Source organism: Mustela nigripes, chromosome 15 (genome assembly GCF_022355385.1).
Source record: "Mustela nigripes isolate SB6536 chromosome 15, MUSNIG.SB6536, whole genome shotgun sequence".
NCBI classification, from domain to species: Eukaryota; Metazoa; Chordata; class Mammalia; order Carnivora; family Mustelidae; genus Mustela; species Mustela nigripes.
Genome location: NC_081571.1, coordinates 56587137 through 56607203, shown reverse-complemented (window position 1 = coordinate 56607203; position 20067 = coordinate 56587137). Strand labels below are relative to the sequence as shown.

The following is a 20067-nucleotide window of genomic DNA, read 5'->3' as shown; positions in this document are numbered from 1 at the left end:
TTTTTATTTTTTATAAACATATATTTTTATCCCCAGGGGTACAGGTCCGCGAATCACCAGGTCTACACACTTCACAGCACACACCAAATCACATACCCTCCCCAATGTCCATAATCCCACCCCCCTCTCCCAAACCCCCTCCCCCCGGCAACCCTCAGTTTGTTCTGTGAGATCAAGAGTCACTTATGGTTTGTCTCCCTCCCAATCCCATCTTGTTTCACCCATTCTTCTTCTACCCACTTAAGCCTTCATGTTGCATCACCACTTCCTCATATCAGGGAGATCATATGATAGTTGTCTTTCTCTGCTTGACTTATTTCGCTAAGCATGATACGCTCTAGTTCCATCCATGTTGTTGCAAATGGCAAGATTTCATTTCTTTTGATGGCTGCATAGTATTCCATTGTGTATATATACCACATCTTCTTGATCCATTCATCTGTTGATGGACATCTAGGTTCTTTCCATAGTTTGGCTATTGTGGACATTGCTGCTATAAACATTCGGGTGCATGTGTCCCTTTGGATTACTACATTTGTATCTTTAGGGTAAATACCCAATAGTGCAATTGCTGGGTCATAGGGCAGTTCTATTTTCAACATTTTGAGGTACATTTTAATAACAAAGCATATATGATACTTTTCAGCTCACTTTTTGAATTCAACAAACCTTTGACACCAAACCTAACAAGTATATTACAATAAGGGAAAATTATAAGCAATAGCTCATGAATGTATACCTAAAAATCCTAAGCTAAATATTAGCAGGTTCTCAGTGATAATAAGAAAGAAAATACGTGCTGGCCAGGTAGAATTTATTCCAGAAATGCAAGATTGAGTTAACATTTGAAAATCCACTTAATTTACCACATTAACAGAATAAGGGGGAGAAGAGTAGGAAGAACCTCCTATGATTATTTCAGTAGAAAAAGCATATGATGAAATTTATTACTTAGTCACAATAAACAGCATACAAAATAAGAATAGAAACTTCCTTAATTTGATAAACTTTATCTTCATAAAACCTCTATAGCTAAAATACCAAATAGTGGAATATTGAATGATTTTCTTCTTGAGATCAGGAACAAGATTTCTTCTAGAAATCATCACTTTTTTAAGTGTAGAGCCTGATCAGTGTAGTAAGGCAAGAAAGTGAAATAAATGGTGAAAAGATGGCAAAAGAAGAAACAAAACTGTATTTACTCGCAGATGACATCATATATGTGAAAAATCCAAAGGAATTCACCAACCTTTGGAATTAATAGGTGAATGCAGTAAGGTCAATATATAAAAAAAATACAGCGCAGGCAGAAACCCATTTGGAAAAAAGAGAAGGTGTGATTGTTTGAAAAGCCACCACCTGTGCTTTGACTTTGTTCTTAGAAGTTGTAGCACCTTCTGTTCTTTTGGATTTGTCATGTCCTTCCACTGGTTTCGTTCTTAACAGATTTTCTTCTCTTTTATCACAACTCCATCTTTGTCTTTTGAAAATACAGATATCCCTTGCTATTCATACTCTTACTGTCTATAAACTCTAGAACCAAATAGATTCAAATAGTGAGCAGTTTTTGTGATCATATAGTTCATTGTTTATAAGACATTTTATTTTCACCTTTCAACACCTCTGAATTAAGCTACATCTTATCTGTTTGCGGTTATAATTGGCAACATATTTGTCTTTAGTAGGGGTACATTGTGATAATGTGTTTCCTAGTGATGTCTTGAACTCAGTGAAATGTGCCAGCTAATGTTCTGTGTAGAGAGAATAGAAGGCGGTTCCTGGATAAAACAAGGAGGTGGGATGCTTTTAGGAGTAACGGAGTCTTCTCATTTTTGTCATACAGTTTTATTCACTTCGAACTAGTATTTCTTAGTCTGATATCAGATGTTAACAAGTATACTTTGAAAAGGAGTGTTCCCTTCTCACTGAAATTGGAGAAATGCCAGATTAAACAAGTTACATGGGTTTCTTTAGTTCAGGCCTTCTCACAGCTTTTATGGTAAAATGCATCTTGAAACTAGAAAGTAGGTTTGTATTATTTCCAACTTATTTGAGTATAAAAATCTTTTTGGTCACAACTTTTCAACTTTTTATGGCACGCTCATGAAGGAAACAGTTTATGAGACACTCAGACTGTCTTTAGCACATTATCTTGTGTTTCTCTATAAAGTTATAATGTCATCCTTGTATGATCGTGCAGTTTAGCATCACATGGTATGGTAGGGTAGCATAGAAGAAATTTTTTTTCTGATATTACAGAGAATGGTGACTGAAGTTAGACTGCAAAGTAAATCTGTATCTACTCCATATATTACCGAAGGCAACCATTTCATTATTTTTAGTGATATCTGAGTATTATTTTTTGTTATTGAAGAAAATTATCAGTCAGATTTGATACACCTCAAGTATTATAAAGAACCTTTATTTTTAAACGTCAGTTTTATTGTGTGGAACCAGTATAATTAATAGTATTCTTGGTTTTTATGTTACCTGGAGGCTAAAACATTCTTGAATACTTAGACTAGTGATGAGTTGTCTAATCTTTGTGATGTTTACTAATCTAACTTCATGAAAGCACACTAGAAAATAGTGTCTGGTACTTCTCTGATAGACCCAGATGTTTATATTTTAGTAGCTAAAAGGTCAGGCTTTTTCTCACTGATAATCTGTTTTTGTAATTCTTTTAACCTAATTTTAAGAAGGGAACTCCCTTAACACTTTGGAAACTGTGTTTTTTTTCCTCTGGAAAGTTACATCGTTCACACATATGATTCCATGTTTAGTTTTTATAACATTCATAGATTACTCTTAAGGGATCTCTAGACTCCTTTCTTAAAAACTGGTAACTGACCACACTCTGGAACCTACAGCTTCCTGCTTTTGAAGAATGAAAAAGGTAGCCTATACACTTTTATTTTCATGAATAGATTGTACACTTCAGTTTATCATCATTTCAGTTTAATTTAGGTGCAAAACTATTCATTGAGTGTTTACTACATGCCCTGGCACTGTTATAGGCACTGAAGATAGAGTGGTGAATGAAGCAAAAAAAAAGCTGTGCCCTCATGGAATGAATTTTTGAGTTTGTAAGGACATTAGATGCCATTAATTTAAACATTTTCATTTTATAGATGAACAAACTGAGGCCCAAAGAAGGTGCTTGAAGGTGCTTGAAGTTACCCAGAGTGTCATAATTAGTTGGTAACAAGGTTTAGGTACTAGAAGAAGCACAAAGAGGAGAAAGACGTGGTTTTGGTGGTTTTACTGAATAGACAGACACATAAATTAATATATCATTTGGTCATTTTAGTTAGGTGTTTGAATAGGAATAGGAATAAAATTTCATGGAAGGATCTGGGTAGAAGAAATAAATAATTAGGGGTTTGTGGAGGTCTTGACCATTTGGTGCCGAACTTGAGCTAGGTTTAAGGGAATAAGGTCACTTAAAACAGAGGGATCAATGCATCAAAAGGAATGGAGAAAGAAAGCAGTTTCTTAAGTTCTTAACAAAGGTTAATTTCAGAACTATAAATCGTGAACGATCATGTTAAATTGAGGGACAGTATCCAGTTTCCTCCTGTGTCATGCTCTTGTGTACAGTGTTTGTTCTAGTCACTAGGGATACTAAGTAAATGTTTTTAGCAACTAATATTTTCTCAGTGGTGAAGTAATTGCAGTGTCTTTTTCTTGATTTCCAGTTTTTGTATGTTTTTTTCTATAGATATATACTGTTTAGTTTTTTTATTTTATAGTTTATGCCTCAGTCATACCCTTTCAAATCACGAAATGTGGTTTAATTAATAATGTTACAATTATTTAAATAATACATTTATTTCAGTGTACTGATTTTTGACAAAAGTGTTTTAAAATTGGGTTTTATAGAAAAGACAGGTATCATGAATGCTTAATACATTTTTTAATAAATTAAATTTGTATCGGTAGGTGTTGTCTACATCTACTGGCCTAACTAAAACAGTATATAATCCAGCTGCTTTGAAGGCTGCGCAGAAAACCTTACTTGTTTCCACCTCTGCAGTTGATAATAATGAAGCACAGAAAAAAAAACAGGTAAGTACAGATAATAGTGTCCAAAATGTGCATGTGGGAAAGCTTTTCTGCATGTATATGTTTTTTCAAGACTTATCACAAAACAGAACTAAAAGAAAAGTGTATGTTGGCTGCCACTGAACTTCTGTTTTTCATAGTGTAATAATAGGTATTAATTTGGGGTTGAAGGATTCTCTTGAAACTTACATATGTATTTAACTTGTAAACTTTATTTGTTGCCAAACTGTTGCATCTACAACCATTTCTTTCCTCTGGAATATCTGTTTATCGGAAAAATATACAGTAAATATTCTAATGATATTCTTGGTCTCTTTCACTAGGAGGCACTGAAACTTCAGCAAGATGTAAGGAAAAGGAAACAAGAAATTTTAGAAAAGCACATTGAAACACAGAAGGTAAAATATTAGATTTGGCAAAATATATTTATGTTCTTTTAATTTTAAGTAAATTTAATTTGACACTATATAGCTAATCCTAAGAAATATATTTTATGTAATTGGAAAGGGTAAAACTGAAATATTTGTCTGATAAGGTATATATCAGTTGATTTAATGTATTGAGGATGAAGAGCATTAAATGGTGAACTGGGGTTTGGAGTGATTTCACGGAACTCAGGTCGTCAACTTGAAGTGAAAATGAGTGTTTATCAAGATATGTTGCTGCATAGTAGTTTGTCAACTGATAGTGAATTGGAATCTTTTTCTCAGGTTTTTTTTCTGTTGAAATATGTACCTTTCTTTAATTGGCTTGGAATCCTCTAGTTTTGTGTTGTCCAGTATGGTAGATAGTAGCTTCATCCAACTTTTGAGTACTAGAGAAAAGTCTTGTCTAAATTGTTATGTGCTCTGTGGATATAAAATGCATACTAGATTTCAAAGATGTAATATGAAGGAAAAAAGTAAAACATTTCAGTAATTTTTTTGAAATATAGCATTTTGGATATATTGAGTTAAACACAGTATTAACTTTACTGGTTTGGGTTTTTAAAAATCTTTTTAATGTAGCTGCTAGAAAAATGTAAAATTGCATGGTTTACAGTATTTTGTACGGGGTTGCTCTGTGACATTTAATTAGTGTCAGTTTTTGATTATGTCTTGTAATAAAAGTTATGACATTTCAAAATATTGAAAAGGCAGAAACTTCTTACATTTTCACTTAAAATTTCCAATTTAAATTTTAGATATACTTGGTAAAGAGAAATTATAGTACTTTACACCACAAACTGAAACCAGCTTGACTGAGAAAACCTGTAGTATGTGGCATCTTCTCCCCCATATTGCCTTGTTTATCTTTTGATTCCTGTCCATCAGGAATCAGTTGGGGATATCAGTCTTAGGCTAGCCAGTTATTGTTCCCTGTGACAAAGAATGTAAGTAATTTTTTAAGATTTCATTATGTGAAGGGAGCCGTAAAACTTCCTCTGGTTCTTTCTGGGCTGCAGACTACATTTGGAGTGGGAATACTTAGGGCCAGTAATAATCACAAGGATTGGAAAGTAAAATTATTGATATTACTTTAAATTGACAACTTTTCGGTGGTCAGATTGAATTTCTTATGTTTGTGATTTGAACTTATATTCTGAGAGACCAGTGATAACGTGAAACTCTTGACAAAGTGTGCCAAGATTAAGACTTGAGATAGCACCACCAAAATCTGTTATTCTGCTTAGAAGTTGTAAGCCTTGCCATAAATATATAAATTAAAACTAGTAGTTATTTATTTTTATGTTTATTTTGCTGTGTTTGCTTTGTTAATAGTATGAGGAATAAGTATCTTAATTTTTTCTTTTTAAAAAATTTGGCAGATGTTAATTTCAAAACTGGAGAAAAACAAATCAATGAAGTCTGAAGATAAAGCAGAAATAATGAAAACTTTAGAGGTTTTGACCAAAAATATTACCAAATTGAAAGATGAAGTCAAAGCTGTTTCTCCTGGACGCTGTCTTCCAAAAAGTATAAAAACCAAGACTCAGGTATTTTACTTCGTGTTGTTCTTCATTATACCACTTACTAAAAAACATTTAACATTTAAATGCTTTAAGATTATTTTCCTTTTAGGTAATATCTTTTGCTTAAAATCCGACTATTATATGCTAACATTTTTTCCCTCCTTCATTAATTAATAGTAAATATGTATAGATAAGCAAACTCTATTATTCTTTTAAATCCTGTCTCTATTAATTTTTTAAATTCTTTAGATTACAGTTGGAGTCAGTAATTAGGAGAATAGTTATGGATAATCTTTAAAAGATAACTTGAGTGATACAGGTACTTGAGGGAAGAATTTGAACTTCATTTTATAAGGAGTTCATAGTACAAAAGGTTAAAAACAGAGGTAACATTCCAGAGGCACCTGGGTATCGCAGTTGGTTAAGCATCTGCCTTTGGCTCAGGTTGTGATCTCTGGGTCCTGGAATCAAGTTCCATGTCCGGCTCCCTACTCAGTGGGGAGTCTGCTTCTCTTTCTCCTTCAACCCCTCTGCTTGTTCGTTCTCTCTCTCTCTTTCTGAAATGAATAAGTAAAATCTTAAAAAAACAATAACATTCCAGCAGCCTTATATTGAATTGATTAAAAGGGGGGACATTCAAGTACATCAGTCTGTTGGATGTGAATAAGTGAGGAAGATAATTTCATGTGATAGTAAGTGATTTTTAAAAATCTCCAGTTACACAACATTTATACTTGGTGTTGTGTGTATGTACGTATATGTGTAAAGTCATGAACTCATATTGATATTTCTGATTCTCTCCAGTACCACAGGATGCTTCTTTTCCTCCTCTTATTCCGTATTTTATCTCCTGTTGCCATAATAACAGCTTGCTTCCCACTAACATCAGTACAGTACTCATTTTCACAGTCATTTAATACATTCCACATAGTTCCTGAATTGCTCTAATAGCACTTCCGACCATTAAGTAAAAGATTCAAAATGTATTTGTATTTTTTACAAGCTCACAGTATATTCAACTAAGAGTATAGGGTCAGAACTGTGGCCTATGCTTACTTTTTTTCCCCTTTTATGTGATTATGCCATCAAGTTAATGAAGTTAAATGTGTCTATTCGTAGTCAATTTTGGATCTCCCTCCATTTCATTCTTGCTGCCTTTATTTTTTGAATAAAACATAAACATGTTTTGAAAGTTAAATTACATTAAAAAAGTATATATAGAATACCTTTTCCCTTTAATCCCTGCCACTCTATCCCCATTTTTCTCTCCCTTTTGGTATGTGTGTATGTATTCTTTCCTACGTAAAAGCATACTATATATTGCTCATTAACATCTTGTTTTTTGTTTTTGTTTTTTTCTTTTCACAGTTATTTCCTGAAAATTACTTCATATCAGCCCATAGAAATCTCACTCTGGCTTCTGTATGGAAAATGAACTATAGGGAAATGAATGGAAGTAGGAACAAGTTAGGAAGCTATTGTAGTAGTGTAGACCAGAAGTGATTGATGGCTTGGACTAGGGTGGTAGGACTGGAGATACAGAAGGAATGTACGGATTAAATGGGAATGTATAAAAAGCTCTTTGTAAAAAAAAAAAAAAAAAAAAGTTTTTTTGTAAATGCAGGATATTAATTTTTGTCACTTAAATTATTAATTACAATTTTCTAGATGCAGAAAGAATTGCTTGATACAGAATTGGATTTATATAAGAAGATGCAAGCTGGAGAAGAAGTCACTGAACTTAGGAGAAAGTATACAGAATTACAGCTGGAAGTATGTTTCACCACAACTACATAGTATGCCAAAGAGAAGCAGATGTAGTCATGGTGGTCAATTTGAAAATATATCCCCCTCATTGTAATTGTTGGTAGTCTATGACATACATACTGGGATTTGGTACAGGAAAGAGAGAAGAAATTAGCAAATTTTTCAGAACTGGTAGAGAAAATCTGTTATTTAGTGAGGGGTGGCGGCAGTTCTACCTTTACACCTAAGTCCTTCCACTTCTAGTGAATTCGGTTCTTTTCCTAATTTTAGTCTCTCCTTCTCCCTGGGACCAAGATCTGTTAAAGCCTTTTCAGTTATTACAAAGATATTCTGTGTGTATACAGACATATTATATTGAGTTGCTGTAAGGATTAGACTTTAGTGGAGAACTGTATTAAAAGCATGCTTACTTAAGTTTTGCCTATAGATGGTGCTGTGGATGTTTATAAAAGAAAATAAACTTCTTCTAATTTAGCTATATGATTGTATAAGAAAAATTTAATGAAATTGATCATTATAATGAGCATTTGTAACATTTAGCAAAACAGTGTTTAAAAATCAGAATTACATTTTGAAGTACAGAGACATTAATGTCATTAATGCAGTTGGTCCTTGGGTACATTTATGATTGATGACACAATTAAAATTTTTTATATTTTAAATTATTTTGCCCTCATTTGAGAATTATGCTTTTTTTGCCCAAATTTGTTAGCACCTTGATTTTTTTCCTAATAGGACATATTCTGAATTTAGTACTGGCATCCGGGTATTAAAGACTTAACATTTAGTAGCCAAACCACTGTGCTGTCTTAAGGCTCCGTCTTGCCTGTCATAGAAACATAGGATGGTCTCACAACCTGCATACATTTTGCATTCTCTGGAAACTTGATAGGGTTGCCTTTGTATTCTGGCCAAGGGAACAGGTTTTGAAAAAGATAGATTTCTTTCAGTTAAGATAGAAATTGTGTTTTCTTTATTATAGAGATTACTTGCCTGTGTTGGTGGCACTTTATTTTATTTTTAATTTTTATTTATTTTTTTTAATTTCAGTGTTCCAGAATTCATTGTTTGTTGGTGATACTTTAAAAAACAGGTTATTTTTAAAATTTTGGCTCAGAAATTTTAGTAAATAGTGGTTCTACCAGTAATCTTTATTAGTCCATGCTTTGTTTCTCTATCATAATAAAACTAAATGCTGAATGGCATTTTCTGGTTTCCTTGTATGATGGCTAGACTTCAGTTTGTAGTTACCGTTGGAATATGCAATAATGTATTATTTCCCAGAGTGTGTCACTGACCATACCAATTCCATTTTTTTGTTAACATATTAGTGCAAAAAGCTTTTGAGGCCAAATAAATTTGGAAAAGTTTATATTAAACATGCTTGTTACCATAGGGTTTCTTTAGAGGTTTTTGGTTTGTGAATCCCTAAATATACGTATTCAGTATTCAGTATTGCTCAGATTTGTTATGAATCCTCTTTCAGGGAATATTTTGAGATAGTGTTGCTCAAAGCGTATGTCTGTATATGCTGCTCTATTATGAACATTAATCCTTGACCTGTGAAATTTATTATTTGGGTTTTAGATTATTATTTTAACAAATGTTAAGATGAACTGTCTTGAGATGAACAAACAAATATTTATACTTAAAGAGATTTGTCAGTGGTGCCTACTTGACATTTCTGCTTGGATACTTCACATCCTCAGACTCAACCTGTTCAAAATTGAATTTGTTTTGCCCCTAAATTCCATCTACACAGTTACCCAAACCAGAAATCTGGGAATCTTCATTGATTCCTCCCTTTTCTTCATTGTCCATATCAATTAATTACCAAGTTTTATACATATTACCTCCAAATATATCTTAAAATATGTTTACTTCTCTCTGATGCCACCACTGTAGACGAAGCTTCCATCTTGTTGTTGGAGCTATTTTAGTAGCCTGCTGACTGGTTTCCCAGCTTGTTCTTACTTTTTTCTACTCTGTTCTTAAAACTAGCCAGAATAACATGTTAAATACTGATTTGATGGTATCACTCTGCTTTTGTGTTTAAAATGTTTTAACTGATTTTCTTGGCTCTTGGGATAAAATTAAAAATCCTTAATTGTGGTCCTTAAAATTTTTCGTGATATGGTTCTGCCTGTCTCTCTAGCTTTGTTTTTTCCATCGCATGTAGTCCAGTTGAACTGCATTTCCTGTATTCTTGGATGTACCATGTTTCTTTCAAATTCGATTGCTTTGTTCATGCTGTAGCCCACTCCATACCCTTACGTTTTTTGTTCTTTGTGTCTTCTTTGATTCACTGAACACATATTAAATATCTGCTCTCTCAGCTGCTATTGTAAGTGCTAGGGATCAAGTAGAAAATAAAACAAGTATGTATCCTCATGGAGCTTTCGTTCTAGTATCTTACTCATTGCCAGTCTTTAATGTTCTGTTCAAGTCTTTAAAGCATTTCCTTAACTCTTTGCTTTACTTCTCATTAGTACTATTAAGTAACTTGGTTGCTAAAGGTCTCTTACCCCTCTAGGATTTGAGTTTCAGGAAGGAAAGGACTTGCATAGAGGAAGTACTGTTAAATATTTGTGCAGTGAAGGAATGGTATACTATCCATATAGAAAAATGTGGTGGAATATAAGTTATTGTGCTACATTGGTTATAAAGTGATGTTAGTATAAGTGACTAAAATGATGAATTCGAGATAATTATACCTACTGAAGTCCAACAGGCAAACAAATACACTACTTAGAAGTTTTAAGTGGAAAAATAAATTTATTGTATATTTTGTATGTATTAAACTGCTGAAGTAACATTTTAACATTGTGTATTATTTGGAAATCAAGAATTGCTGGTGTTTTTAAGATACAGTCTGATATCTTGGAAAGTAGGAACTTAGTAGAAAAAGGCACATTTAAACAAAACGTTGTTTAAATCCATGTTATTTTGTTTTCTAATTGCATCGGCTACCTAAAATGCTTTCACTTTAAAAACTAAAACCCTCAGGGGTGCCTGGGTGGCTCAGTGGGCTAATAAGCCTTTGCCTTCGGCTTGGGTCATGATCCCAGGGTCCTGGGATCAAGCCCCATGTTGGGCTCTCTGCTCAGGGGAGCCTACCCCCGCTCCTCCACCTGCCTCTCTGCCTCTCTGTCAAATAAATAAATAAAATCTTTTTTAAAAAAAAAAACAAAAACTAAAACCCTACCTTAAATTATGAGATCCTTTCATAGGCCAGTATTTGAATATGATGTCAAATTGTATAAAAGATGGACTATTCTCACAGAATATATGTAACACGGCCTGTGTTAGAAATTGTGACGTTTAACTTGTGTGTCTGATCTCTTCAAGGCTGCAAAACGAGGGATCCTTTCATCTGGTCGGGGTAGAGGAATTCACTCAAGAGGTCGAGGTGCAGCTCATGGCCGAGGCAGGGGTCGAGGTCGAGGTCGAGGTGTGCCTGGTCATGCCGTGGTGGATCATCGTCCCAGGGCATTGGAGATTTCTGCGTTTACAGAGAGTGATAGAGAAGATCTTCTTCCTCATTTTGCGGTACTTTCTTACTGTCCAACAGAACACATACTAATAATCATTGTTGGGGATAATGGATATTGAAGGGCAAATTATGAAAATATGAGTAATTTAAACCCTTTAATCTGACCAAAGGGTTTGATTAATCCATAATAGTCTTTTGCTAATTATTTAAAAAATAAACTGAGGGATTTTTTTTGTTTGTTTAATTACTGTCTGGAAGACAGGTTGCTATTCTTAACAGTAGGCCTTCAGATATTGTGAAATGAATGATTTAAATTTTGCTGTTTCAGAGGGGAATGTCCTATAGTTTAGTTTCATTTGATATATACATGGAATAGAAAACTTAACACATCGCAAAGGCCACCCAGATACTTTAAAATTAAGATGGAATTTTATGTCTTAATACCATATTCTTGATCTTGCTGACCTTAGAAATGAAACAAGAGAAAATTTTGATATATGACCTGGAAGTTGCCTGTATTCACTGGCAGGATATAATTAAAGGGAGTAAGTCTAATGTAGACCTATGAGAAAGGAGAATGAGATTCTAGTCCTGGCTAACCCATTATTTTACTTGGACTTCCTGGGATCCATTGGGCTTGTGTGTAGAATAGAAATTATATTTGCCTAAAGGCCTTTTCAACTTAAATATTGTGATTCTTAGTGGTATCTCAAAGATTAGTTACTAAGCATCGGCCTTGCCTTCAGGACTATAGTAATTGCTCTGGAGATACAAAAGAAATAACCAGTTCTTCACCTTCAAAGGCTTTATATATATTGTTTTAACACAAGGCAGTTAAAGTAAGCTGCAAACATAATTTACCACATCATCAAGCTAAATTTATTAAAAACTGTAAGTACTTGAGTAACTCAGAAAAGTATCTTTCACATAGGCATATGATGGAAAAAGAATAGTATAGGAGAATTTCATAAGGTAGGAAAACTGGAGCTTAGATCTTGAAGGATCAGTAAGCTTATAGATAGGTACACAAAAGATTGAATCTTTTGGAAATTCTGATTTAGATGTTTGACAGTTATATTCTAGGCTGTTAATAGAAGTTACAAAGGTGAAACTATATTTTGTCAGGACATAGGGAATTATTGAAAGAAATGGAAAATATTAAAGAAGTAACAAAAATGATTAATATTTAAGGATGAGGAGTCTGGAAAGTCTTGTGCTTGATGGTTTCAAAGGGAGAAAGAAAGGGATCAGAGAACTACAAAGGATCTTAGAGATAATTTAACCCAATTTTTGTCTGTTACTCACCCCAGCTTCTCCCACCCCTTTCACAAAGGAAAGGAGATTCAGATAATTGTTTTGCCTGCAGTTATATAGCAAAGAATATGCTAAAATAATCCAGATACACCAGTGAGTTTGTTATAATGTATTTTAGTGACAACTAGGATGGGTTTTGGTTTTATAAATATTCAGAGTCTCTAAATGGAGATGCTTGTGTGTATTTAGAGATTTGAACTCCTTTCAAAGTTAGTAGTGGTAATGCACATTTAAAAATAGTCTTTAAGAATGGTGCATGTTTAAAATTTAGTTCTCTGTCTCAACCTGCGATTTGAACATGTGACAAGTAACAGAAGAAAACTGCGTTATTATAGGACCATTAACTGTTAACAGATTGTGATTAACAACATGCTTTCATTAATTTATCCACCTAAACCAGTAGTAGTATTAGTAATAAAAATAATAGCTAAAAGTTTTAGAGCATTTATTTTGTGGCAGGTATTATTCTGAGTGTCTTATATAATTCATTATATTTTGCGTTATCTCAACATCTCTGAGGTACGTACCCACTTTAGAGATGAAGATGAACTATGAAGAGATTAAGTAACTTGTTCAAGTTCAAACAGCTAGTAACACAGAGCTGAAAGGAGCTGATTGATGCTAGAGTATTGTTATTTTTACAGAAATTTTCAATATGGGGAGTGTGTGTGTGTGTGTGTGTGTGTGTGTGTGTATTTAATGAGATTATAGTTATTTTGTTTTGGGGTAGGAAAGAAGGCAGGTATTAGTAATGATAAAGGACTAGAATTTTATATGATAAAGGTTGCTGTTTAAAGGAAATATGATAAAAAAAAATCCTTCTACATAGAGAAAAAATAAAATCCAACAAAACAAAAGCAAGCATAATTTATTTAGTTTTTTTTTTAGCGTGTGCTGTGTAGAGGAGTATGTAATAGGAGTGAAAGCAAGGTCAGTTCGGATGTTAAATCAAAAGACCTAGACTCTCCTGCTATTTAATTTAAATTACTTTGGGAAAATTATTTAAATTCTCTGAATCTTCTTTTTGGCACCTTCTTTAAATTGGGAATGACACAAAAAACTCATAGACTATCCTGAGGATTAAATATTCTGTTTCAGAAAGAATTTAGCATATTCTAGGATTATGAAGGTCAGTAAGGAAGCCCAATTGTGACTGTTATTTCATTTTTTTAAGGAATAGGTGATTCAAATATAAGTTTCCCTAATTCTAAAAAGTATAGAATTGTAAATAGGACCATTCTTTATCTTATAATATCAAGTACTAAAATGAATTATTCATCATTTTTTTCTGTTAATCACCATGAATTGTTATATATTCTGGGTTACATTTATTGGTAATTTTAAAAGCCATTAGGATTTTGGATGTTTCAAAATATTTATTTGGAGGAAATACTTCTTTTTAATTTAAAGCAATATGGTGAAATTGAAGATTGTCAGATTGATGACTCTTCACTTCATGCAGTAATTACATTCAAGACAAGAGCAGAAGCTGAAGCAGTAAGTATTAGAAATAATCTGATTTGTTGAAAATTCAGATTTAAATGTTTTATAAATATTGCTTTTAAGTCTTAATATAAAGAAATTTTTTTTTACTTACTAAATAACTACAGTTTGACAGTAGATAGATTATAAGAAGTAATTCATGGCCACAAAGAATGTCCTAAAGCAGTTAGGCAATTCTGTTTATCACGTGATATAATTAGAATAGTCACCAAGATGAATAGTAAGTTGTATTGTCTTGAGACACTAGCAGTTCTCCTTCCTTTCTCTTTCACAGGGGATAAGGCCACCCAACTTTCCATTATCCTTTTTCTCAGCTGGCACAGAACATAGTCTGCTTTGGCAGAAAGAGTGATGAGAGATAAGGTAGAAGCTAAGATAAATCGTGGTGTCGGATCTTCTAAAGCATCCCTTATCTGCTTGCTTTCTAGTCCAGTAGGCTGAACTTTAACATGTCCCTAGCTCAGCATATCCCCAACTAAGCTTCTATAACTTCCTGCCCAGGCATGATACATTGCATTAGTTTTTAGGGTCCTTTTATTATGGTTGTTTTAAACCATGCATCTTGAATTGTCTTTATAAAGGATGAGTATATGCAACCCTGTCTTCCATTGGGGTTTAAAAGATTGTTAAAAAAAAGGAAAATGGGTATAAAGTATAGGAGTTTGATAGGAATGTTTTTAGCCCTGTGTGTGCTTTCTTCAGGATTGTAGAGAAATAGATGTACCATCTTATCCTTGGAAAAAGTAAGAGTTCCAAACAGTTAACCTAATGTGAATGAAAGAGTAGTATGCTTTTCAGAAGTTTTTAAGTGGATTGTGGTCTAAATTAAAGTTTTTAAAAACTTTCTAAATTGATTTGTCTTCTTTGTAGTGAATATTCCCTGACAACACAATGGTACCTTACTGGGGACCTAGCCTGGTAGGAGTTGGGCTTGGAGCATTGTCACCAATAAAAGACTGTGGGTCTGAAAAGTCTCAGTGAAGTGCTCAGCTGGGGCCTTGTAATAACTAGTGTCAAGATTAGTGGTGTAGGAGATGGATAGTTTTATGGAATAGGAGCTCCTGATCCTAGAGTTTGTTTTTTTAAAATCTACTTTTGGGTAATGTTTCACTTAAAGATCTTTTTTCAGAGTAAAATTTGTTATTGATGAGAGTTTAAAACTTTTATAAACTTGTATGTGTACATGTTATATTAGAAAATAGATCTTTGATCAAGTTTTCTCTCAAAGGTATTATTGAGTATAAGTTGAAAAATAAGCTTCTTTTTGTTAGGTAGCTTGAGTAAGTCTCTTTATGTTCTATTTTCTAGGCAGTAGTCCTAAAACAGTGGTAGTTGTCATTGTATAAATGATTATAAGTTTGTTAAAAACTTCTTGTTTATGTGGCTAAGGGAAAAAAACTTTTTACCTTTGAAATAATTTTTGAAAGTTTGGCTCTTGGAAAATTTATTGACATACAGCCTCTTTCTTGGGTATTGCTTTTTCCACCTCAGATATGTATATTTATATGTACATACTATATATATGTGTACATATTTATATATAAAATATATTTTTATATGTACATATAAATATATATATATAAATACATGTATATTTATACAATGCATATGTTTTCCAAATGAATAGCAATCAATTCGGAAGACTAGGGATTGATGTATGACAAACACTGAATTTTATGGGAGTTAAAGAAGTGACAGAGTAAGTTAGATCCAATTAGAATTATCTTTTCAGAGTAAATACCATTTTAGTTGGAATTACTTAATAGCCTGAAAGGAAGAACTACCATTGCTATGATAAACATTTGAATTAAGTTATAGAAGTTGTTGATCCAAAGCCAAATAAGCCAAAACAGTTCTTGAAATTTTGTGACTTTCTGTTGTAGAATAGAAAATTAAATTGAAGCTTATCTTCTCCAAACTATATAGGCTAAGGCAGCGGTTTTCCAAACGTCTAGATTTGGGCGACCATTGAAGTTTGGGAATTTAAAAAAATTAGTGTGTTTGACATAGAGGCGCCAGTTTTTAATTTTGTTAAGGATGAACACTTACAAAATACAAACAAATTTCATGTACCATCATCATCATTTTGTAAAATAAAGGAAATTTTGACACCAAAAATGTAAGAGGTTATAAACTCAAGGTAAATGATAGGTCTTCCCAGGAAAAGAAAATTACCTACCTTTTTAAATGTTTATTTCCAAATATTTCTTTGTTTTTATTTTCTGAACCATTGTCCTAGATGAGTGAATGAATGTCTTTGTATTTTCTGTAATCAATAGATGGCATAGTATTTCATAGTGAAAGTACAAAATAAGGTACTTCAGACATTCATATATGACTGGAAAGTGAGAAATTTTCCCCATATAGATGTACCAAATTTAATCAACCATGCTGATGGCCTTTAAATTGTTTTTGTTCTCTTACAGTGCAGCAGTGAATGTTCTTGGAGCATATTTCTCTGTGTACATATGTGAATATGAATATAAGATACATTCTTGATACAATATAGCTGGATGAAATGATATGTGCGCTTAAATTTTTGCTGGATAGTTCTAAGATTGCTTCCTTCATTCCCCCTCATATAGGTTGTACCACATTTCCTTGCCCACCAAGGATGTATGAGAGTGCCTTTTCCCCACACACTTGCCGTAGTGTATACTTTGTGTAGTGGTTTGCTCATATAAAATACATGGGTACATGAGCCACAGAATAGTATCAGTTTTATTTTGGTAAAATAGCAACTCATTTCAGTTTTAATACACTTTTATGATTAAAATTGAACATTTTCATACTTGTTTAAATGTTCTTTATTTCTCTTTCTGTCAACTGTTAATGTCATTTGTTTACTCTCTTGCTGAGTTCTATTATGATTTTTTTTTTCAATTTTTTTCCTAGAAAATTAGCTCATAATTTCTAAACATTTCATTGAAAAATCATGTGACTTTTATTTGGCATAAGGTGTGAAATAGGGAGCCTACTTGATTTTACTGAATAAAAGCTAGTTTCCCAAACTTAGGTGAACTACCCTTAGTGTGTAAAAATTTTCCATGTTTATTGGATCATGTTCGGGATTCATTCTCTTCTGTTGATCAGTTTTCTTTTCATGTGCCTCTTCTGCACTGCTTTAATTAAGCTAAACTTTATATTTTAATAGTTTGTCAGGGTTGTTGTTTGGATTCCCTCTTATTGTACTCACCTATTAACTCATTTTAAACATCTTCCTCATAGATTTTATATGTTTATTTGTTATATAAGCTTACCAGGTTCTAATAAGATAGAATAATTTATGAGATTTAACATCTTTGTGATACAAATATTCCTCTATAACATCATTATATTTCAATCTTTTTTTCTCTAACAGCATTTAGAGGTTTTTTTTAAATATAGATTTTATTTATATATGTAAAATCGATATAGGTAATACTTATATGCTGCAGATTACATAATATATAACATATAAGTATATAATATAGTAACATATAGTATTTCATGTGAAATATATATAACATTTGTATAATTTTTTACATAAATAAATACATTAGTTTTCCCCCAGTCATTTAACTTCTAGTTATTTTAAATTAGGTCTTCTTTATGTAGAAAAATCATTTGTCTGTTCTTATTAAATATGTAGCTGCCATCTTACCAAATTATCTTGATAGATTTTTAGTTTTGTTGTCCTTGGTTTTTCAGGTAACCATATCTGTCTTTAATGTTTATAACTTCTTACTTTCTGTTACTTATTGGTACCTTTAGAAAAATATTAAAAATAGGAATAGTAATTGTGTCTCCACTCATGACATTCCATTCATTGTCTTGCTCATGAAATGAATGAAAACTTTTCTAATAATTTTAGTATCATATATGATGCTAGCTTTTTAGATTAGGATAGGATACAAATGATTCCTGTTTTTTGGAAGCTGTAGTGATTTTGGGTTTTGATCAGAGAGAGATTTTATCATAATTTTTGTGTATTTATAGAAATATGAGGGTCCCCCCATCTATTTATATTGTTTCCTGAGATTGACTAACCATTTGCTTCTGGTACAGATCCCCATGGTACTGTATTTTTCTCTGATAAATCACTGAAGTCTGAAGTCTTCCTTTTTAAAAAAAATTTTTATTTATTTTTACTTCTAAAAGACTTTATTGAAGTATAGTTGATAGGCATGTTATATTAGTTTCAGGGGTACAGCATAGTGATTTGGCAATTCTCTTACTCATTTCTTATCATGATAGGTGTAGTCACCATCTGTCACCATATAACATTATTACAATATTACTGATTATATTTCCTATATTATACTCTTGATCCATGTGACATACTTATTTTTTAACCAAAATTTGTACCTCTTAATTCTCTGTAGATAATTTTGCCCATTCCCCTATCCATCTCCCCTCTGGCAACCACCAGTCTGTTCTCTGTATTTAAGAGTGTTTGCTTTGTTTTTTATATTCTGCATATAAGTGAAATCATATGGTATTTGTCTTTTTCTGAGTTACTTCACTTAGCATAATAACCCTCCAGATTCATCATGTTGTCGATGATAAGATGATAAGGTTTTATTCTTGTATTTATTTGTAGTTTTAATTTAGTCTTCGGAAGTAAGATTTGTTTGTAGACTGGAGGGGTGTTATTTACATCAGGTATCAATACTACTTGGCTTTATAAAAAGTCACTGAAAAGTTTTCCATCTTTCTTTGTACTGAGTTAATTTTAAGTAGCATTGGAGATGCATTTTCTTAAATGTTTAATAGAGTTTATCTGTGAATATATCAGCTTCTACTGATTTTAGACTCTCGTATCTTTTTAAAACATATTTCTTTTCTGTAGAAAAGATTTGTTTATTTATTGCTTTTTTTAAAAGATTTAATTTATTTGTCAGAAGGGGAGAGGGAGAGTGAGCATAAGCAGTGGGTGAAGTAGGCTCCGTGCTGAGTAAGGAGCCCAGTGGATGCGGGACTTGGTCTCAGGACCCTGGGATCGTGACCTGAGCTGAAGGCAGATACTCAACCAACTAAGACACCCAGGAGTCCTGATATATATATTTTTTCTTTTTTGGCTTTATTTTGGTACTTTGGTGTTTTGTTTTGTTTTTAAAGATTTTTTAAAAAATTCATTTATTTGACAGAGATCACAAGTAGGCAGAGAGGCAGGCAGAGAGAGAGGAAGGGAAGCAGGCTTCCTGCTGAAGCAGAGAGCCTGATGTGGGGCTTGATCCCAGGACCCCAGAATCATGACCTGAGGTGAAGGCAGAGGCACTAACCCACTGAGCCACCCAGGCACCCCTACGTTAGTGGTTTTTCATTGAAATTATCAACTATTTTCATTAAGATGAGCAAATTTAATTTCATCTTCTTCTGGAGTTATTTTCCCCACTTTTCCTTATTTTGTTTATTTTTACAGTTAGCCCCACTTCCACCTTTATAATCACTACCACCTTGCTCAAATAAGCATCCTGTAGAATACATTTAAACATAATGTTTTTGTTAACATTTTATAAGTAGTTAGTTACAAAGTTCATTTTTAAATGTACATTTTAATAAAATGGTTGCAGAACTCTTGAAGTGACTGCCACAGTATTGAAAAGCATTGACCTAGTTGATATTATACTATTAAGCAATAGTAAGACAGTGTGATACTGGACTTGGGCAAAATATTCCAGAGAGCATAAGGACAAAATAATGTCAGAATAACTAAGAATATTCTGAAAAAGATGAAGAGTGATACCAAATTCATTGTGAAATAATTAATATAGTAATGGTATGGATAGACAGACAATAAAATAGTCCAGAAAAAGACCTGAATCTATGAAAGAATTATAGAGGATTAAGGTATTTTATTTAAATCAGGAAATTTAAATTTACTGAGTAATCTGAAAATAATGTTACGACATTTGACTATTAGGAAAACATTTTACATTATGCCTTTATTTTTGGTATCAAAATAAAGCTGCATAAAAGTTTTTTCTTTTTT

The 20067-nt window shown here is 32.7% G+C and overlaps 1 protein-coding gene across 16 annotated transcripts in view; it reads left to right on the top strand.

The window, feature by feature from the left end:
* The window catches only part of RBM26 (RNA binding motif protein 26), an 87169-nt gene that overhangs the window by 54664 nt on the left and 12438 nt on the right, over window positions 1–20067 (top strand). For all 16 annotated transcript variants that reach the window (XM_059377991.1, XM_059377990.1, XM_059377985.1 and 13 more), the window contains 6 exons: window positions 3943–4068; window positions 4389–4463; window positions 5873–6040; window positions 7685–7789; window positions 11132–11332; window positions 14001–14087. In XM_059377991.1, coding sequence (XP_059233974.1) covers window positions 3943–4068; window positions 4389–4463; window positions 5873–6040; window positions 7685–7789; window positions 11132–11332; window positions 14001–14087 — 762 coding nt within the window. The remainder of the gene's footprint in view (window positions 1–3942; window positions 4069–4388; window positions 4464–5872; window positions 6041–7684; window positions 7790–11131; window positions 11333–14000; window positions 14088–20067) is intronic.